Raw genomic sequence first — 21,076 nt, forward strand, 5'->3', positions numbered from 1 at the left:
TCCCTGCCAAAAACCCCTCAACACCGCGCAGCCTATCTTGAAAGCGCCCCGGCAGTACTTCCGGGAGGCCGCAATTGGCTGGTCAGCACCCGGAGGCCCCGCCCCTTGGCCCGCAGCGGGCCCCGGGCGCCCGCCGTCAATCCGCGCAAGTGGGAATGGTGATTGGCCGGGATGGGGGGAGCGCCCTCCAGCAAGCCCCGCGGGGCTGGCGTAGGCTGCGCTAGCGGGATGGGAGGGAAGCGCGGTGGTGTCTAGAGCGACCGCGGTACTGGTCTGCACGCCGGCGGGTTCCTCCTGCAGCCCCCCGCTGGGCAGGGCCGGCCGGGCCCGGCCATGGAGTCCTACGACATTATCGCCAACCAGCCCGTGGTCATCGACAACGTGAGGCCCGGCAGTTGGGGGGAGGACGGGCGCCCTGCCCTCGGGGGCGCACGCGGTGGCGCCGGGAGGGGATCCTCGCCGGTCTCGACTAGTCCTCCGTGCACTGCCCGCCCTCCACGTCCGCCAGGGGCTCTCCTGCTCAGTTGGCTTTGTAGCCCGGGTCCTGGAGCCAGCCCCTCCAGTGCAGCGGAGTTCCTCGGGCCCGGCGGGGAGGTGCTGGAGACGCAGGGGACCCATAAGTCTGGCGGCACTTGATCAGCATCGGGAGTGCTCGAATGACAGCCCAACGGCCCAGCCATGCCCCCGTGTGTCAGGCCTGAGGACCCACTCTGGACCCTTCTTGGTTGGGGGGGCGGTCACTTGTTAGGTTTCAGCGCCAGACCCTTTAGCTCCTACTTGGGTTCTGGCTGCCCTTCCTCCTAATAGAGGACAGACAGTATTTGCCCCTTTGCTGGCCTGATCTTACAGAGAGAGTTGGCTTGGTGACCTCTACAAGACCACTTACCAAGAGACTGCAGCTCTTAGCAGGATCTCCAGAGTGGACAGTCCCTACTGTGCTCTTTGACTGGAAAATATGTATATTGTATGTATAGGTTAAGTTCTGCCAACCACATATCCATCATCACCTGGTTGGCCCCTTGGCTACTTTAACCATCTCTTTAATTACTCCTTGCCCATGCCAAGTAGAAATTCCACAGCTAGCAGGACTGTGGGGAGAGTTCAGGACTACTCTTCCCAGGACCCAAAGCAGTTTGGGATAAAGGTTTGGAAGCTTCAGAGAAAAAGTTGCTGGGGTTCCTTGTGGTGGTGTCCTTCAGCACTGGCACAGCATGTTTTCAGCTGCCCTCTGAGGATTTTGACTTCTGAACTTTCCTGTCCATGAATGGAAAATGAAGAGCAGATCTATAGATCTGCCCCTCGCCGGGTATCTGCCTGAGCTGTGTGTGCCTTGGAGTTTTTGATTATGCCTTACTCCTCTTTCTGGGATGTGTCTCCTCCCACATGACCCCCATGTAATCCTGAATGGCGTTTTTTTGTTTGTTTGTTTGTTTTTGTTTGTGTGTTTTGGAGTATGCATGTGGGCTCCTTGAATCACAGCAGGGGATGTTTAATAAGAAGGCTAGATCTGGGCTCGGGGGTCCACTCCAACATGCTGTAGCCTAGAACTATGACACTTCCTTGGTCAGCAGATAATTCATTTAGTCTAACCAACAACTTTTAGGAGTACAGAGGACAACCTGCCTGGTCCCTGTGGGCTTCTAGCCCCTCCTCTCTAACGTGAGGATATTTCTCTCTGCTCTGCAGACCCAAAAGGTTTGACAGTGATCTGTGGGAAGTGAGGTTGGAAGGCTGATTCCTTCATTAGTGGGAGGTTTCTAGATGCCAGGTTACCTTTAAGATCCCAAGTCCAGTTTCCATGCTGGAGCAGTGGCAGGACCAAGTTCTTTACCAGTAGTCTTTGGAGACACCACTAGAAGAGAGGTGTCTGCTGGTGCTATATACACAGTGATCTTCCTGGGTGGGTCCTGTATGTGGTCCATGTCTGCTGGGGTGGGGGTGGCCAGGAGATATTGGGAAAAAAACCATGCCTGGAGTTGCCTCTAGCTGACTTTGGAAGCAGCTTGTGCTGCTATGGGTTCCTCCTGCCTGGAGCTGACCCTAGAGTGTGCAGAGAAGGATGTACGTCATGGTTTTTCAGTCTGCACCATATTGACATTTTGAGCTAGGTAATTCCTGGTGTGAGGGGCTGGCCTGTGTATTGTAGGATATTTAGTAGCATCCCTGGCATCTACCCTCTCAATGCTACAAGCCCTCTACCTCTGCTGTCCCCTCCACAGTCTCCAGACATTGTCACATTTGGGAGGAGGGGTGCAAAATCACCCCCTGGTTGTGAATTACTGGTGTACTTATAAATGATCTTACCCTCTTGGCAGGATCTCAGCCTTCCTCCCTGGGCTGCCTCTACTGCTGGGCACTGCCTTCATCTGGAGGTATATGTCGGGAGCTAAACATTGTTTTTCCTTGCAGGGTTCGGGGGTGATCAAGGCTGGCTTTGCAGGAGACCAGATTCCCAAATACTGTTTCCCAAACTAGTAAGTGTTGCTCAGGCAGCAGCCCTAATCTTTTTATTGGATTCCTGGAAGAACATTGGCTCTGTGTCACAGCTCTGTTGGAGGCCAACTCTTGCCCCCAACCTATAGGGGTAAACACCAGATTTGTGAGGCTAATGCTGTTACTGGCTCTGGAAGGACAAGACAAGTGCCCTGGGCTTCCTCCTCTTTGAAGTCTGATTCTGGTCCCTCCTTGAGCCAGGCAGGAAGGAGAAGCCACCAGCATTCTCTTGGGAACAGGATTAGCAGCACCAAGAATGGAAGGGAGACATCTCTGGGAGAAAAACCGAAACTCAGGGGAGAAAGAGTGGGGCGTTAATGCACAGCCATCCCTTCCTCCCAGGAAATGTTTCTTTCAGGGCTTATTTATTTTCCAGCTCTAGAAACTAATGGTTTTTTTTTTTTTGGTCAAGGGGAGTGTTCCCTGAATGGAACCAGTGACAGCAGGGCTAAGGTGGAGTCGGAAGCACAGAGTGCTCCTTCGGCTACTGTAGCCCATCAGGAAGTTTTCCCTAGGTGGTGCCTCTTCTCAAATCCTGGAGGCTTTAGAGGGATTGGCCTAAGCAGGGGCATTGGGAGGGCCCCAGAGTGGCTGGCTATACCAAGAACTCCATGCCTGGTCTGGGGACAGGGCCAGCTTGGAGCACCAGGCGCACAATAGGGCTTCAGCTTTCTTTTCTGAACTCCACTTAGGTACAATTAAAAGTTCCTACTGATGTGCAGGGAACTCAGGTCAGATTTTAGAATGGTAGCTTGTCCAGTCTTCCAAGAACTGAATCTGTATCCTGAAAGCCCTGGGAGTGGGAAGGGGCAGGATCAAGTGAATGAGAGAAGGGTGCACAAGGGAGCCATGACCTGACTTCCTGGGACCTTGCTCCGCAGACAGTGCCAGCAGCCCCGCCCTCCTGAAATCTTAAGTGTGGGCTGAGTCATTGTGGCTGCAGAAGCTGACCCTATGCCAGGGCTGGACCATGGAGGGCCAAGATTCCAGAGCTCTCAGCCCTCTCTGGGATGGAGGGCGGGGAACAGAAAGGATAACTTTTCCTCTGATCCAGAGCTTGCCATCCTGCCAAGGCCTGCTCTGTGGGCCCGTATCCCTAGGCCTGGGTTCTGGCCTTTGCTGCGTGGCCAGATGCTTTGGAGTAGATTCCATTTTGACCATAGGAGTTAGACTTTGGTTTTCCTGGACGTGGGCTCACCCACGCCCCCACCCACCTTGCTGACTTGACCGGTCCTTGCAGTGTCGGGCGTCCTAAGCACATGCGAGTGATGGCTGGAGCCCTGGAGGGGGACCTCTTCATTGGACCAAAAGCAGAGGTAACACCTGTGGAGCCTGCTTTGCTTGGGCTTGGGGCTTCATAGTCCCGGGAATGTGGGCTCGTGGTCAGAGCTGTTCCTCCCAAGAGGGAATCTCTGTTTTCTGGGGCCATCTGCCAGGTGTCTTACTGGACTCTCAAGGCTCCAGCTCAGAAGTACTCTGAGATGGCATGATGATTCCTGTTAGAGGAACACACTACTTCACGCCCTGTCTTGTAGAGGCAGCTACAGAGGAAAGAGTTGATTAAAAAGGGACTTAAGAGTCTGGCTCCCTCAGCCTTGATGACTGATAGAAATGAGTGTCGTGGAAATGAGTCACCCCACCTCTTACACTCCAGGTGGGGTGACTTGTCTATGCTGCAGGGCCAGAGGGGGCCCCCAAGTGAAGATGTAGAGGGCAGCAGCAAGCAGCACCGGGGGTACGCAGTTCGGGGAGAGGGGGTGAGCCAGGGGAACAGAGATGCAGGCCTTTCCAGAGATGGAGTCAGCAGGAGCCATGGCTCTGGGTGAGAGAAGTCAGGTGGTGTTTGGTGAAAGGGGGCATGCTCTGGGAGGACACAGAAGGGCAGGTCTGTGCAGGACACGTGAGTAATGGTTGAAGAGCTGGAAGGAGCAGTGAGTGACAGGTGACCACAGGAGAGAACAGCATGGAATGGGCCACAGGGCAGCTCCTGGTGCCGTAGCAGCATCATAGAATGGTGGGGAAGGAAACTGGGGAGCGTGAAGAAAGAAGAGGGGAGAACGTGTTGGCAGCGAGTAGAGAAGCCCCGGAAGCACAGCTGGGGAGGATTACAATAGGAGGGAGCATGTCACCACCCTTTCTGTCTCTTGCCAGTTGAAGCTGACTAGGTTCTGAGGGCCTAAGAAGCTGCTGCTGGACAAAAGAGGCCTGTCCTGAGTTCAGGACCTGCCACCAGCCATGGGGACACCCAGGAAGCAGTGGTGGTTCTGTTCAGGGCAGATGAAGGGCGGCTTCCAGGACGGCAGAAAGCAGTTGGAGGAGAGGGGCTGGGCGCTCCTGCTGACCTTTCCCCCTTCCCCTGCAGGAGCACCGAGGGCTGCTGGCCATCCGCTACCCCATGGAGCACGGCGTGGTGCGGGACTGGAACGACATGGAGCGCATCTGGCAGTACGTCTACTCCAAAGATCAGCTGCAGACTTTCTCTGAGGAGGTGTGCCAGCCAGCCCCACCTGCCGGCCTCCCAGTTCCCTGTTCTGCCCTCTCCTTGCTCAGCCCTTCCTGCTTATGCTGTCAGGCTTCCTCTGCATTTTAAATTAGGGCCTGCTGCCTTTTCATGGTGTTGAGGGGGGGGGGTCCACACAGTCGGTGGCTGCCAAGTAGAGTTTTCCAGAGAAAGCTGGGTCTTGGGAGGAGGAACTGCTGGCAGACAGTGGGATGCTACCCTTGGGAATGAGAGCAGGCAGCGGCTACCTGTGCTTGCAGCAGGCATTTTGGCCAGTGAGGATTCTTTTAGGGCCTAGGTCATGTGCCTAAACTTTGCCATCTCTTATAGCATCCTGTGCTCCTAACGGAGGCTCCACTCAACCCAAGTAAGAACCGGGAGAAGGCAGCAGAGGTATTCTTCGAAACCTTCAACGTGCCAGCCCTGTTTATCTCCATGCAGGCGGTGCTCAGCCTGTGAGTACTCCCTAAGCCCTAGAGTCCCCTGAGTCCCCGTCCTCCTTCTGGCTATCCTCCTGCTTTTGTCAGAGTAGCCCATAGAAACAGCCCCCCGGTAACTGTTCCTTTCAGGAATTCCTCAGGTTTCTTTTTGAGACCTGATAAAGCAAATGTCCAGGGTCCCTTCCAGGGGTGAGGAGGTCCCCATGCCTCATTGGCTGAGGTGAAGGGATGCTGACTTGGTGACAGGTATGCAACAGGACGCACGACGGGAGTGGTTTTAGACTCAGGAGATGGGGTCACTCATGCTGTCCCCATCTACGAGGGCTTTGCCATGCCTCATTCCATCATGCGGGTAGACATTGCCGGCCGTGATGTCTCCCGCTATCTCCGGCTCCTGCTGCGCAAGGAAGGAGTTGACTTTCACACCTCAGCCGAGTTCGAGGTTGTCCGGACCATCAAAGAGGTGACAGGGCAGGAGGTTATGGAGGCAGGCTGGGTGGGGCGATGGGCAGTGGTGGCCCCAAGGCGCAAGGTTGAGCCCCGGGCGGGCATAGGTTTCCCAGTTGCAGCTTTCTGAGTGTTGTGGCCCTGCCCTCTGCAGCGAGCCTGCTACCTATCCATCAACCCGCAGAAGGACGAGGCTCTAGAGACAGAGAAGGTGCAGTACACCTTGCCAGACGGCAGCATGCTCGACGTAAGTTGCCGGGCCTGGCACTGGGTGGCGGAGGTGATGCTGGCATCTAGAGGAAGAAGAGGTCCGTCCCCCTCAATCTTGTATTCCAAAGGTGGGGCCAGCGCGCTTCCGGGCCCCTGAGCTGCTATTCCAGCCAGACCTGGTAGGTGATGAGAGTGAGGGGCTCCACGAGGTGCTGGCCTTCGCCATCCACAAGTCCGACATGGACCTTCGCCGAACGCTTTTCGCCAACATCGTGCTGTCAGGTGGCTCCACGCTTTTCAAAGGTACCACCATTTGGGAGGTGGTGCTCAAGACAGCACTTAGATGGCACCCCACTCCCTGGAGCTTGGCATGTGGCCCATTTTCTATTGGCTTTTTTAGTACTCGGCATTTGGTGTTTTTTAAGAGAAAGATTTAAAGTTAAGTTTTACTGACTTTCAAGTAGGTGCTGCATTCACATAAGATCTAAAATGTGTGAGACGACATCTCCCTTTTCCCGCTGTCTCGGTCGCCCCGCTCCTGCTCCCTCTCCGGCAGTTACACAGCCCTCAGCTGTGTGGGTATAAACAGATGTGCATTGCCCCTTGCTCCCGCTTTTATGCCCATCATAACATGCTCCCCAAGCAGCACACCATGTATGTTTCTTGGAGCCCCATATCTGGAAGATCTTTCCCTATTCATGTGAGCTCCTTCAGACGGCCACGTGGCATTTCTGAATGGATATGCCATTTCCCCTTTGACTTGCAAATGGCCTGTGAGATCCCTGCAGCCACCTCTAACCCCAGAGGTGCTGCATCCAGTAACCTCACGTAATAGGAATATCCCTAAAGGGGAAATCCCAAGAGACTTGCTGAGTCAGAGGGTAGACACAGGTTCTTGTTAGCTGGTAGGTCAGTGCGAGTCCATCAGCGCCCTCCCAACACTGCATGTGATCTTAGCCTCTGCAGTGGGCAGAAATGGTAGATGTTTTCCCCTGATTTGTCATTTACCTTTGATTTTGCTTTGGATGTAAGAGTGCAGAGGCCAGACCAAGCTGTGTGACTCAGGGTTCCCTCTCCTGCTGCCTCTCTGAGGAAGCTGGGCCCATCTCAGGCATCATGCTGGCTCTTTCCTGCCCTTGGGATGGCTTGCCACCATCCTTGATCCTGGAAAGAACTACTAAAAGAAGCAGCAGCACTACTAAAAGTGGCAGCAGCTAGGGGTACCAGTGGGTGGAGATAGGGGTGCTAGTATAAGGGAGTTCAGATGTGGGCCCTGGGCTCAGCCAGCCTTGTGTTCACAGGCTTCGGTGACCGACTGCTAAGTGAAGTGAAGAAGCTTGCCCCAAAGGATGTCAAAATCAAGGTGAGTTTACAGGGAGCCCCATAGGGCATGCAGGTGCTGGGTAACCTTGACTGGGGGAGGAAAGGGAACATGCCACCTCCAGACAGCTCAGCTCAGCTGCTTCCACCGTGTTTGGCTGCTCCCACTGCTCCCCACTGATGCACTTGCTGCCTGGCCTTGGGCCCTGAGGGGAAGGCTCTAAAGGCTGGGGTAGGGGCTGCTGTGTGAGGATGGGCAGTTATGCTCCTGCTTTTTCCCTCTAGATCTCGGCCCCACAGGAACGGCTGTACTCCACGTGGATTGGGTGAGGCAGGGCTCACGGGGAGGGCTTTGGGAGGACACCATTGGCACAGGCCAGGTGGCAGTGGGTGGGTTTCCCTCCCAGATAAAGGAGATGGAGCTCTGAGTGCCCAGAAAGGGTCGATGGCCCAGCCCTTGGGTCCACAAGAGTCTATCCCTCCCTTCTCACAGTGGCTCCATCTTGGCCTCGCTTGATACTTTTAAGAAGATGTGGGTATCCAAAAAGGAGTATGAAGAAGATGGCTCCCGTGCTATTCATCGTAAAACCTTCTAGTGCCCAAAGAGGTGTAGCGTGTTAGGAGAGTGGGAGGAAAGAGGAATCAGAGCCCTTAACCCTTGCTGGTCGGAGCTCGTATCTCAGGCCTAGGGTCCCCTGCATGCCCTGAACCCTGGGCAGGTGGGGTAGCCATGCTTCCCTGCGGCCCTCCCCTGCAGACGTGCATGCGTGTGCGCGCGTGCAAGCTCACACAGACACAGTAACATTTAGCTGCATGGATGGAGTCATGAGCTGGAATTTAGGAATTGAGGAGCCTAGCTTTGGATTGTTCCAGGGATCTCCCATGGAAAGGTCTTGTTCTGACCCTTGGGGCTGCTTCCCCAGACTCCCAAGGCCAGATACCCAACATCCCCGTTTCCTTTGACAGGATCCCTCCCAGAGCCAGAGTGCCTGGATGCCTGCGTCACTAGGCTTGAGGCAGGGGGTGGGGGGGTAGGCAGCAGCTCCCCACTGGTGCATCACTGCTTCCTGTGCCACACCTAGGCATTCCTTAGCCTATCACATTCAATCCTCCTGTCTTCCCGGGGGGATGCCTTGGTGTGGACTGAGGACTGGGCAGTCTTCCATCCCCAGCCAAGGGTCTGGCCCAGGATGACCCTTTGGAGCCAGAGCAGAGGATCATGGGGTCCGGGCAGCCGCAATTCATTGTGGTCTCCCTTTAAAGCACTTCATTGACACTGCTCCCTCTCCTTTACCTTAGTGCCCTGGATGGGAAGGGTTAACAGTCTTCATTTGTTGAGAGGAAGCCACTTAATCTGGAGTCAGACCTAGAGGGAGTAAGGGGGGCACATTTCCTTTTCCCACCTCTCCCATGAAAGTTTTCACTAACCTTGTGGCCAGGACCCCCACTTCCCTCTCCCAGATATGTACAATAATTTAACACAGTTGCCTGAAAACTTTTATAAATCATATAGTAATAATTATGGACAAGCCGTAGTGTGTGACTCTGTTTTCTTGTGGTTCTTTGTGTTGTTTTTTTACTCATCTGTCCCTGAGGACTTGGAGAGAAAAGGACCAGCAAGAAGGCAGCATGGCACTGGCTCTAGCTCAGAAGCCTGAGGGTTTGAGGGGTTGGCGGGGCAACGTGGCACAGGAGGCCTCAGGAGGTTGGGCTCTCAACGTGGTGGTAGAATTCCCCAGCCTCATTATGCACTTGCTGTAATCCACAAGAAGGAACAGAGAACAAGCCTGTCTTAACTTGGCCTTACTCCTGTATAGGACCTTATGGCAGGCAGCTGGGGCTTGGGGCATCTGCACCTACCCATTCTGTTTGGGCAGCTCTGCTGGCCTGCTCAGACATGGCCGAGGCTGACAGACCCAACAGTGACAAGGGCTCAGGGCTGAGCCAGCTGGAAGGGGACTGCTGGGGGAGGTGAGAAGGCTGTGTTGATGAGCTAATAAGCTCAGAAGGAAGAAACTAAGTGGCAGGGGGTGGGTAGGTACAGACAGGCATGAGTTTGGTGACTGCCTGCCCTTTCCTTCCTTCGTCAGGAATTTGGACATCTGGAGTATGTCCAGGAAGGTATCACAAGTTCGGGGCCAGTGGTAAACAAGTCTTTGCCCCCAAAAATGTATGGGTCAGGGGAAAATGATGAACTAGCCATTTTGGTAGTACTGTGGGGCCGGGAAGAGGGGCATCTCGCCCAGCAGGTGGCAGATTGACTTGCATGGGTTCACACAGGGGTCAGTGTTCCAGGTTGAGGTGAGAGCTCAAAGGACCAGCGGGGCTTGAGAGAAGGGCATGGACCCAAGTGATCTCAGCAGGGAAGGGTAAGTGGCCGTCTCTGTTTATAATGCAAGATAAACCTGAAAGGAAGGTTGGAGCCAGCACATGGAAGGCCTTGAGAGGGTTTTTAGCTGTGTCCTCAGTGACAGGTAGCCAGCCATGGGAGGATGGTTGTCATAGCTGTGTGTTGAAGGCATCCGGAGCTGGGGCTGAAGGAGGGCCAAGAGCTGAGATCAGGTCGTAGGTAAGAGCTGACTGAGGCCTATTGTCACAGGGCATTTTATGAGGCTTTGTGGTCACAGAGTAGTTAAACTGTACATGCCCTCAAGGGGAAAACAATTTACAGAGAACTTTTTTGGTCTGGGTTCATGGTACCACTTTCTCCAAATTTACACAGGTTTGGAGCATTATTTCTTTGACTCCTCCCTTTTCGTTACCTTCTCTACTTTATGCCATTTACCAAGTTCTGTTGGTTCTTCTATAATGCCTTTACTACCTGCCATTCCTTTACTGTGACGGCCTCTACCATCGGTCTTAGAACGCAAGCTTCATTCTACCCCCCGACCCAGTCCATTTGCTCTTGGATCTTAAGCCCACATAGCCTTGGTTCCACCACTTCCTAATCCAAAATGTCAGGCAGTTCTCCTGTGCCTGGCAGAATAAAATGAAACTGACATGACACAGGTGAAATCCCCTTCATGAACTACATGCTGCATTAAGTGTAGGCCCATTGGGATCTGTTCCCTTCCTGTTTGGGTTCACACATCATCATGCTTCACCCACCAGCTTCTACTCTCTGCCGGGAATGACTTTCCTTCATGTCTGTCAAAATCCCATCATTTAAGGCCAAGCACAATGCAGCATCCCCCCAGTACCCTCTTCCAATAGGGACAATACATTATAGACCACTGGTCATGCCAGGTTTCCCACTGTTGGAGAAAAACAAAACAAAAAGGTGGTAAAGCTAGAACTAACTTGGTGGTGGTGCTAGATTGGGATTGGATGTATGGACTCATGAGTGTTTTTTTTTTTTTAAGATTTTATTTATTTATTTGACAGACAGAGATCACAAGTAGACAGAGAGGCAGAGAGAGAGAGAGAGAGGAGGAAGCAGGCTCCCCGCTGAGCAGAGAGCCCGACGCAAGACTCAATCCCGGGACCCCGAGATCATGACCCGAGCCGAAGGCAGTGGCTTAACCCACTGAGCCACCCACGTGCCCCTGGACTCATGATTTTTAATACACATACAGATAGATGCTGAAATAAATAGGCCTCAGTGTGTGAGTGCTAGGGTTAGAATATATGTGTGGATTTCCCAGCCCTGTCTGCTCAGCAGGCCTAGGCACAGTGGCACCCCAGGTGCAAAGGCACAAAAGTGTCCAGATTGGGCTTCTAAACACCACCATTCAGGGGTGCCTGGGTGGCTCAGTGGGTTAAAGCCTCTGCCTTCGGCTCAGGTCATGATCCTGGGGTCCTGGGATCGAGCCCCACATTGGGCTCTCTGCTCAGCAGGGAGCCTGCTTCCTCCTCTCTCTGCCTGCTTCTCTGCCTGCTTGTGATCTCTGTCTGTCAAATAAATAAATAAAATATTTTAAATAAATAAATAAATAAACACCACCATTCAATAAAAGGAATCAGAGCTCCGTGGAGGAATTCCAGATCTAGAGCAGAGAAAGTAATGTGGTACCACAGAGTAAGGAAGTGCCCCAGAAAGGAGGGGGGTTTGTCTTAAGAACACAGAAACCAACATGAAGGAGCACCCAGTGATCAAATCTGTGGTGGATTATAAGCCATAGAATAAAATATTTATGAGCCCACTCTGATATAAATTGAATAGATGTATACATAGGGGCCCAGAAACAGTTCTTCCTTACATTAGTTCAGTTCCTTTAGAAGGAATAATAATGGAAATCACCACAGGCAGGGAAACACTACAGTACTAACTGATCTAGACAAAAATGGATGCAAACGTTAGTAAGCAAAAGCAAGGACATTTGCATTGTTTCAGAGTACCTCCCCACAAGGTAACTAGTAACTGCAAAAAGGAAAAATAGTAACTTTATAGCCGAGAAACCTAGTGGACAGCACCTTAAACCAATGACCAAAATGTGCATCCCCAGTCTTTAGTCACTGTCTCTTGGGGTGACGCACTAAGGGTGCTGTGCCACCTGTGCTACACCCATCACTTCAGTCTGGCCAGGAACAAACAGGCAAACCCAAACTCAGGGCATCCTACAAATTAATGGACCAGTTCTCTTATTCAAAAGTGACAGGTTATGAAGGTAAAGATAGCAACTGTCACAGTCTGAAGAAGACTGAAGAATGACAGTGAAATGCAATGATTAGTTTGTTTAGGGAGGTCTGGGACTGGACAGGGACCTTACTGGAAAAGCTGGCAAAATTAGTGAACAGCACGGTGTCAGTATGAATTTCTTAGTTTCAATCATTGTGCTGTTAACATTAGGGGAGACTGGGTGAAGGGTAAATAGGAACTCTGTGCAGTCTCTGCAATCTAAAACTACCTCAAAGTGAGGGTGTGCAGGGGTGGGGAAGAGCTCAGGCCCAAGCTAAGTGTTCTGCATTCACTGTCCTATCACCACAACTAGCTAGCTGCATAATCCTGAGCTTTCCTAGGATTCCCCATCTCTACTATGGGGGTGATGATAATACTACCTACGTCATGGGTTTATAAACAGCCTAGAAGGTTGAGCCTGGAACATTTTATGTGCTAAATTTAAAAAGTGCTCAAAGATTGATAGGTACATGTCAAAAGGCCGTAGGCACCAACCTGAAGAAGCTCCTACCAGCCAAATTTGGAACAAACTAAACATCAGAAGCTAAATACCAGTTATGAATTATAATCCACTGACTATATAAAGCATTTTAGTCCATACGGACATAAATTTATCCAAGTTCTGGTGAGCGAGTTACATCTCAGTGCTGCCCCCATAAGATACTTACTAAGGAGCAACTGCACAGTGAGGAAGTCTGGCAGACATTAATCGGGCGACCAGAGTGAACCCTATCAGCAGTGCGACAAGGCAACATCAGATGCCTAGCAAGAAGAGTGTGGAATCACCTCTGCAGTGCTCATGCCCAGGACACATAATCCTGAACCCAGTCATCGGGGAACATCAGACCAAACTGAGCTGTTGGTGTAATTTTCAGAAGTGTCAAGGTCACAGGAGTCAGGGAAAGACAGGAACTGTTCCAGAGTGGAGACAACTAAACGGACAGGACAACTAAAGGCAACATACGATTCTGAACTGGCTCTATAAAGGGCATTACAGGCACAGTTAGCAACCTTGAATAGGGTCTGAGCATTAAATGGCAGAAATGTATAAACTATAACTTCCTGATTTTGATGGTCATCTTGTAGGTATATAAAAGAATGTCTTTGTAAAACACATACACTGAAGTGTGATGGGGCATCGGATCAGCAGCTCACACTCAAACTGTTCCAGCAAACAAGTTTTTTATTCTGTACTTGCAGACTGTTTCATACCATCAGACTGAGGCTCATCTTCTTCCCTCGCTTCTACAGGCTACATTCCTTGCCCTGCATTCCTTCGCTTATAACCCCTTCTTCCACCTTCAGAACAGCACTGCATCTCTCTGACCATTCTCCCATAGTGACATCTCCCTCAGGCTCTCCTGCTGCTGCCCTTCATTACTGAGCCCACCTGGATAATCCAGGATAATTGCCCTATGTTAAGGTCAGTTGATTTGCAACCTTGGTAACTTTTTACTACATAACCTAACATATTCACCAGTCTGGGACTAGGATATGGACATATTTGGGAGGCTCTTATCCTGCCTACCACAGTCTGGACATGTACTGAGGACTTTTCTTTCTTTAAAGAAGAACTGTATGATTTTTTCTTAAGATTTTATTTTTTAAACAATCTCAACATCCAATGTGGGGCTTGAACTTAACAACCCTGAGATCAAATCACATGTTCCACCAACTGAGCCAGCCAGGTGCCGTGAGAATTGGGTACGGTTTTAAAAAGCAGAGAAGAGGGTCTTGACATTGAGGGAGAGAAAAGACAAATCCAATTAATGACATGGAGAGTCAAAAGTTAAGATGTGTGGAAAGGAAGACAGTGGGAAAGGAAGAGGGAATGCAGGAGACAGGCCAGACAGAAGGGCTTAGTGGCAGTACCAGAGCAATCTTCATGATAAAGTTACTGGTAAACTCTTGTCAAGAACAGCATTTGAGGCAGGAGTGTTAAGGGAAGATTTAAGAGATGACTATCTAAGTATTCCCGTTCTGAAAGAGAAGGAGGACCCTGAATGGCAGACGAATGCTCCAGCATTTCCTGGCAACAAAAGACAATGACAGCAAAGAATGGAAGCAGCAGCTCTGACTATACCTTTAAGAGGAAGTAAGGCAAGCCTGGGGGAAAGGACTTTTCTCCCTAAAGCTCCCCACCGTCATCAGCTCAGCTCAGAGACCTAGTATGAACCAATTTTGTGGAGAAAGTAACTAAAGCCACCTCTGTGGCTAATCCCAACAATAAGGCAAAGGTCCCAATTCCATTTTACAAACAGCATTTGATAACTTCATTGTCCAGCATGTCACAAATATCAAGTAGCTGAAATGGACTTTTTAAAATTTCTTTCAGCTCTTTATTTTTTTATTATTATGATAAAGTTCAAACATACACAAGAGTAGAACAATGACTCTTCCTGCACCTGGCTACAATAGATCAGTCCTACCCCAAACTCCTCTTCCTTTTCTTCCTCCGGCTTTAAAGCTAATCCCAGACAGATTTCACCCCAAGTACCTCACCAAGAATCTCTAATGCATAAAGTTAATTCCATTAACACATCTAAAAGTTAATAAATCCATATATGTCAAATATCCAGCTCAAATTGTTTTTACAGTTGCATTTCTTTAAATAAAACAAGCTCCATGCTTTGCCCTTAGTTGTTCTCTCCCTCATATTGATTTCACGTGATACGTTCGCCCCACTTCTGTTTCCTCATTGCAATTTTTAAACTTTTAACTATTTTAATTTTTTTTAATAGGCCCCATGCCCACTGTGCAGCTTTAACTCATGACCCTGAGTTCAAGAGTAGCATAATCCACCGACTGAGCCAGTCAGGCGCCCCTCCTCATTGCAATTTATTTGAAGAAACTAGTCATCGGTTTCTGGAATTGTCTCATATTCTGGATTTTGCTGACGGTATCCCCATGAACTATGCTTCAAACCCCAAGACTTCAAAGCCCCCAAAACTCTGTCACAAGGTCACTCTATTTTATAACAATACTGCGAGCCATCCTCCAGGCTCTTTATATATGTTATTATTACTTCTAACATCTCACAAGGTCTTTCTTTTTAAGATGTAACCTACTCTCAGAGGGCATGCTCCCAGTGACAAGCTAAATGATGGAGCCAATATTACAAGTTGAGTCAGCCTGATGCCATAGCCCATGCTTTCCCCATAGCAGATGGTCCCAATCATTGTATATGGGATTGTCAAACTCAGCATACACAAGCACATAGATGGCAAAATAATATTAATAGATAGCTATTCCCAATGTAAGAATCCATGCCTCCCAAGAAATAAAGGATAGGGGGCGCCTGGGTGGCTCAGTGGGTTAAAGCCTCTGCCTTCAGCTCAGGTCATGATCCCAGGGTCCTGGGATAGAGCATCGGGCTCTCTGCTCAGTAGGGAGCTGGCTTCCCTTCTTCTCTCTCTCTGCCTGCCCTTCTGCCTGCTTGTGACCCCTGTCTGTCAAATAAATAAATAAAATCTTAAAAAATAATAATAATTAAGGACAGAAATAAGACCAGCCAACTATAGGAGAAGGAGCCAATACAATGGCTTGTCTTTATTGGAAAGAGGAAACTTCACAGCACATTCTGAGTAAGTTAGTGCAAAGGCTCAGTGGGCCAGCTGGTGGGGCACCAGCTTATAATGGGTTCCACAGCTAGGGCATCGCTGGGCCTCGCCTTTGTGGAGCCAGAACCAGATGACGGTACTATTGTCCTCTTCACCTGAAAGGGAAAAGGAGTTGAAGGCCAGCCAACCTAGAAGTGGAGACTTTCAATATTAACCTCATCCTCAGACACCTCTAAGACCCAAAGTTATGACTTAACTCTTAAGAGATCAATTCAAGCTCTCTCCTTCCCCACTCTTCAGATGAAGAAATGAGGCCCCAAGTCCACTTACAAGTAAACTGAGCTCACATCAGTCACCATTAGGTTCCAACAGTTCCTCTACCTACATAGATAGAATCCCAAAGCATAGTCCATTCTGATACATATTCCTAGTGCCTAAAATAGTGTGTGGCAAAGAGGAAGTACAATAAATATTCCCTGGATGAATACTCTTTCACGCTGCATCTCCAACAAGCTGGTATTACTGATGTTCTATGCTCTTAAGGACAACCTTCTTAATGAAGGTTAATGAAGCTTGAAAGGGCCAGCGGACCCTTAGGATAACTCATTTATAGACAAATCCCTTTTACACACACACACCTCGTACACACTAAAGATCTGGATATCTTACTGAAATCCTGCACAGAACATATTAAACAATGGACAAAAAGATAGTGGTGAGGTACTTACAGATGCAGCCCACTATTCGCTTGTTGGTGATAGACGGGACTAAATTAGGGTCTTCCTTGGTGCCTGCAGCTGCCTTTGGGGCTAGCAAATTGTATGGGTCCTGAAAAAGAATTAAGCCATTATGCCAAATGATCCCTACCTTCCAAAGGCTAGAGACACTGTTCCCACAAGTCAGCTTCCCTATCTCAAATGCTCCCAGAGAGAGGGCTCTGATCCCTTCGAAGACCGTGAACTCCAGAGAAGACACAAAAAGAAGTTTCTCACCAGTCCTTTCCGTGCAGCCATCATGACCTCCCTCTCCAGCCCAGTCGCCTGGTCATCATCAGTAGGAATACCACCTAAAGAAAAAAACGTGAATTATGATGTCTTAATTAACAAGATGAAAAACGCATACACATGAACGTTTGCATACAGTTTACATGCTCCTAAAGGCTACTCATACACATTGTCTCCTAAGAACCACTGTCATAATCCCCAAAAGTGGCAACACAGGGTAATCTTTTCTTCCTTCAACCAAGGAGGCCAATATTTTACACGATTTTTCTACAGGCAAGTCAGAGTCCTAGTGAGGTGAGCGCGGGTCTGAAGGGCGGCTTAGCCTCTCCGCATCCCAGCTGCAACCCGTTCCCCAAGGTCACCCGGAACCTCAGTTTAGGATTGTTCCGCAGCCGGGGTCAGTTCTGTGGCCGGCAGCACAAGCGGCCAGGAATGACAGGAAGACGCCTGCGGAGCGTGAAGCACTCAAGGCACCGGAGCGGTCACTGGGGCCCCGAAGAGCTGAACGGACCGCCCCGCTTAGCTGCCTTGGCACCACCCCGGGAGGGCAACGGCGCCGGTCCCTGACGCGCCGGGCGGGCCCAGTACCTCCAGAAGCCATGGTGCGCACCGCGGCGACTCCATTGGTACCGCGGGCCCTGAAGGCCTGCGCGGCCAACGCTCCAGCTCCCCGAAGTAACCTTGAAGCCATCACGCCCGCTACAAACAGCAGCACTTCCGGGAGCAAGCTCCGGAAAGAGACGTGACTTCCGGGGAAGGGCTTTCCACCACCACCCGCCCCCTCAACCGAGTGTCAGACTTCCGCTTTCTTCAGGCCGCGAGCCCGCCCCACTCACGTGACTCTGGCTGGCCGTCTGGAGAGTTAGCGCATGCCTGGTTCTCCCTCCCAGCCCCGGCTGTTCAGTCCGGAAGGTTCGGGGCTGCTCTTGTTATGAAACGTAGGCTCCTGGGGCTTTGCCCTTTACTAACGCAGCGCTAGCTCGCTTTGCGCCTTTGGGACTCTGTGGCGTCGTCCATAGAATGAGGAGACCAAAGTGGAGTTCCTGTGCGTCTTTCCTGCTGGTTTTGCTCAGTCAATGAGGAAGCTTCTTGATGGAACTCGCTAAGCCCAAGTCTGTCAAGAGACTTACTGGACGCCCAAATGATTTAAATTTATTTTAGGGTTTTACCCCCCAAATGACCTAAATTTAGGAGCGGGCTCCTGAAGGCCACTGTGCTGTTAGGCCTGTTCGCTGGGCAGTGTAAGACATCGCAAACTTGTTGCATTGGCCCAGTCTGTAGGAACTTGGGCAGGACCCACCCGCAGTCAGTCTCCTGTTCCAGGGGTGCTGAGATGACGGAGTCGTTATGGGTGATGAAGTCCTGGCCTGATGTGGGACCGGGGAGGAGGAGGAGGATTGAGCCAGATTTAGGGCCCCTCCCAGGACCAAGACATTTGGTGATGTGGAGTGAGGGGGTAGGCTACTCCCAGAGGTTATTACCCAAGGAACAGTTTAAGGGAGGCTGTTGGGTTATGATTGTTATGTTGATTTTTTTATGATTTCAGATCCTTGTTTTGGACAGAGCTGTTTGTGGTTTGAACTTGTTTTGAAGTTGGGTATTAACACTTAATAAACTCTCGCCCCTGCCCCTGCCGTGGAAAGGACTCTAATGTCGTTAACACCATAGTAATAGCCGTGGGTCATTCATGTAACAAAGACTTTTAAAATTTTAAAAACCAAGAGGTTTGACCAACAACTCCAGAGTGTTCAGATTGGGCATGGCTACTCTTTCTTGATCTAAATAGTTCTCTGAAGATCTTGAGGCACTCTCTCCTGCCCTAGGGAGGCTGCTTTTGGTTGGAAGAGGTGTTAAACCCTTCAGCAGTCTTAGAGAAGGGGCATGTGGTCCAGCCTTGAGACGCCTAGGCAGTGGCGCAGTCCGGTTGGTGATCCCCCAGAAGCAGCACACCTTCCTGCCAGTACTGGTACCCCTGCAGTGAGAAACCTAAGCTGGAAGCTGATATCCAGCTTTTAGTTGGAAGGACTGACTCTACCCAATATGGAAAGGTACACCTCAATTAAATTTGGACTCTATTTCATCTCCCCTTTGCCTGGAACAAAAGTGTAATTAAGCTATCACTGGTTTGAAGTACATTATTTCTTTATTGGCTTATAAAGAGATGTCCTGTGCGCTACTGGCTTGTGAAGTATTACAAATTTTAATTGCCTCAATGAACCTATGTTAAATAAATTATTGGTAAAGACGGTCTCGGCCTCTGAGCATAATTTGCCCTGAAGAAAATAGGGGGAAGTTGATAATGGGAAATGGAGTCACTGAAGGTATCTGGGCCAGAGTTCTCTGGTTAAAACTGGAAACATCTCCATAGTTACCGTTGCCCACAAGCTGAGGTGTGCAAGCTTCTTAGAAGGTGGGCATTCAAAAGTGTAAACACTGCCCCTCATTTGTCCACATTGTCAGTATAGCCCTTTCTCAGTCTGACTCCATGGAATATGTTTCCCTATCGGATGAAGATTCCCTTCATAGCAAGAATTGTGCACTATTCACCTTTGAATCCTCTAAAACTTTAGTCAATTTACTTCTTGGAGAGATTATGCAGAATGAATTTTCTAGGGCTTCTCCTGGCCCAGTGAGGTCAGTTTGAGGTACACTGGGGAAGGTTGAAGTCCCAGGTACTTCTATCTGTCCCATGTGGGTTGTATTTTCAAAAGGACCTAGTGAAGTATTCCTTCACAGGAGCGCATTTGGTCTTCATGGGTGCTCCCTCCACCAAGCAAAGAATGTCTTAACTCTTTAAAGGTGGATGGTTTGCTTTGAATGGTTTCCAGTGGGGGCACCGGGGTGGCCCAGTGGGTTAAAGCCTCTGCCTTCGGCTCCGGTCACGATCCCAGGGTCCTGGGATCGATCCCCCCATAGGGCTTTCTGCTCAGCAGGGAGCCTGCTTCTCTCTCTTTCTCTGCCTGCCTCTCTGCCTACTTGTGATCTCTGTCTGTCAAATAAAATCTTAAAAAAAAAAAAAAAAAAAGAATGGTTTCCGGTGTTACTCCCTTCTCTCTCTTACCTCCAGTGCAACGACTCCAAATTAAATAGGAAAAAAATTTTTTCCGTAAATCTTAGGAATGTTCCCCAAAAACCCAGAGTTGATTTGTACCTATGGTCAGATGCTTAATGCTAGGGAAAAAGCATTGGTCTGAAATACAGGTGTTCTGGGATGGAACCCCACCAGTTAACCAAGCCAGTCACTTTTGTTTTGGCCAACCATTTCCACATGAGTAAAACTGATTAGACTAGATTAGTATTTCCCAGAGAGAACTGCACAGAATCCTAGTCTCAGGAGATGCTTTGTGTAAAAAGGACTTGGGAAGTTCTGCATTTACAGAATTCCCTCTTGGAGATGGACATTCTAGCATATTAAAGGCTCTGATTAGGCCTGCAGCAAAGAATCCTATTTAATTCACCTGCAGTTTAAGCCAGAGTTTTTCTATCTTCATTGACCACTCTTTGCCAAGAAGCACCTAACCCAACTCTCAGCAGACCAGTGAGAAATGCAGTTGGGAGGTGTTATGATTCCTTGCTGCCTGACCATAAGATGGCTTGCTCCAGTCTATGAAATGGAAATAAGGCTTATGCCTAATCATAGGACATTTTTGCAGGTCCTTATTCAGTTCACAAAAGACCTGGGATTCTTCAGACTTTGCAGGTGAGCTCCTATGTCAGGACCAGTCTCTAAGCATCCCCACCCAGGCCCTGCTGCCTCCAGCTCCCACCACCCTCTGCTCACACCCCTGCTCTCAGTATCTCCTTGGGACAATCTCCCCCACTTTTGCTCCATCCTTGTCTTTGCCAAAATAAGAAACTTTCACTGAGTATTATATTTACTTTTATAGGATAATTTTAAGTAGTCTAAATAACTACATTTTTTTAAAAGATTTTATTTATTTATTTGACAGAGAGAGATCACAAGTAGGCAGAGAGGCAGGCATAGCGAGAGGGGGAAGCAGGCTCCCCGCCGAGCAGAGAGCCCAATGCGGGGCTCGATCCCAGGGCCCTGAGATCATGATCTGAGCCAAAGGCAGAGGCTTTAACCCACTGAGCCACCCAGGTGCCCCAATAACTACATATTTTAATAAATCAAACATATATGATGAGTAAGGAAAAAGGTTCAATGTTAACAGTTTTGTGTTTTTCCATTTTTTTCCTTTCTCTGTGCCAGGGTTTCTCAACTTCAACACCCTTGATAATTTGGATTAGATAATTCTTTGCAGGGTAGAGTGCAGTCTTGTGTGCATTGTAGGATTTTTAGCATTTCTGCCATTAGCATTCCCCAGTGGTGACAACCAAAAATGTCTTCAGCCATTGCCATGTATCCCCTGGAGGGCAAAATCACCCTGATTGAGAATCACTGCTCCATGCTCACATAGACATATTCAAACAAATGCACACATAAGGGAAGTTTCTTAAAATATACAGATCTATAAGTGAAT

The 21,076-nt window shown here is 49.8% G+C and overlaps 2 protein-coding genes across 3 annotated transcripts; one reads left to right on the forward strand and one right to left on the reverse strand.

Moving 5' to 3' along the window:
• The first annotated feature begins 120 nt into the window (after positions 1 to 120).
• ACTR1B (actin related protein 1B) lies at positions 121 to 8,939 on the forward strand. 2 transcript variants are annotated; one of them, XM_059406168.1, is made up of 11 exons: positions 121 to 381; positions 2,410 to 2,474; positions 3,734 to 3,809; positions 4,856 to 4,981; positions 5,324 to 5,448; positions 5,680 to 5,896; positions 6,035 to 6,127; positions 6,219 to 6,393; positions 7,392 to 7,453; positions 7,696 to 7,736; positions 7,904 to 8,939. In XM_059406168.1, exons 1-11 carry the CDS (start codon positions 334 to 336, stop codon positions 8,004 to 8,006), a joined length of 1,131 nt encoding a protein of 376 aa, XP_059262151.1. In that variant the 5' UTR covers positions 121 to 333; the 3' UTR covers positions 8,007 to 8,939. The 2 variants fall into 2 exon arrangements, with proteins under 2 accessions (XP_059262151.1, XP_059262152.1); XM_059406169.1 differs by lacking the exon at positions 3,734 to 3,809 and having other exon boundaries at positions 233 to 381.
• Positions 8,940 to 15,544: 6,605 nt separating this feature from the next.
• LOC132022582 (cytochrome c oxidase subunit 5B, mitochondrial) lies at positions 15,545 to 17,329 on the reverse strand. The gene is made up of 4 exons (XM_059407820.1): positions 17,181 to 17,329; positions 16,581 to 16,654; positions 16,317 to 16,416; positions 15,545 to 15,743 (listed from the first exon to the last, which is right to left on the reverse strand). Exons 1-4 carry the CDS (start codon positions 17,281 to 17,283, stop codon positions 15,631 to 15,633), a joined length of 390 nt encoding a protein of 129 aa, XP_059263803.1. The 5' UTR covers positions 17,284 to 17,329; the 3' UTR covers positions 15,545 to 15,630.
• Positions 17,330 to 21,076: the final 3,747 nt, after the last annotated feature.

This window comes from Mustela nigripes, chromosome 7 (genome assembly GCF_022355385.1).
Source record: "Mustela nigripes isolate SB6536 chromosome 7, MUSNIG.SB6536, whole genome shotgun sequence".
Lineage (NCBI taxonomy): Eukaryota > Metazoa > Chordata > Mammalia > Carnivora > Mustelidae > Mustela > Mustela nigripes.

Excerpts from the sequence above, each read along its gene's own strand:
- ACTR1B (XM_059406168.1), top strand. The coding sequence starts at position 334 with ATGGAGTCCTACGACATTATCGCCAACCAGCCCGTGGTCATCGACAAC. Across the intron at positions 4,982-5,323 it reads TGCAGACTTTCTCTGAGGAG|CATCCTGTGCTCCTAACGGA; the intron begins GTGTGCCAGCCA and ends CATCTCTTATAG. Across the intron at positions 6,128-6,218 it reads CAGACGGCAGCATGCTCGAC|GTGGGGCCAGCGCGCTTCCG; the intron begins GTAAGTTGCCGG and ends TGTATTCCAAAG.
- LOC132022582 (XM_059407820.1), bottom strand. The coding sequence starts at position 17,283 with ATGGCTTCAAGGTTACTTCGGGGAGCTGGAGCGTTGGCCGCGCAGGCC. Across the intron at positions 16,655-17,180 it reads GCGCACCATGGCTTCTGGAG|GTGGTATTCCTACTGATGAT; the intron begins GTACTGGGCCCG and ends TTTTTTCTTTAG. Across the intron at positions 15,744-16,316 it reads GCGAATAGTGGGCTGCATCT|GTGAAGAGGACAATAGTACC; the intron begins GTAAGTACCTCA and ends TTTCCCTTTCAG.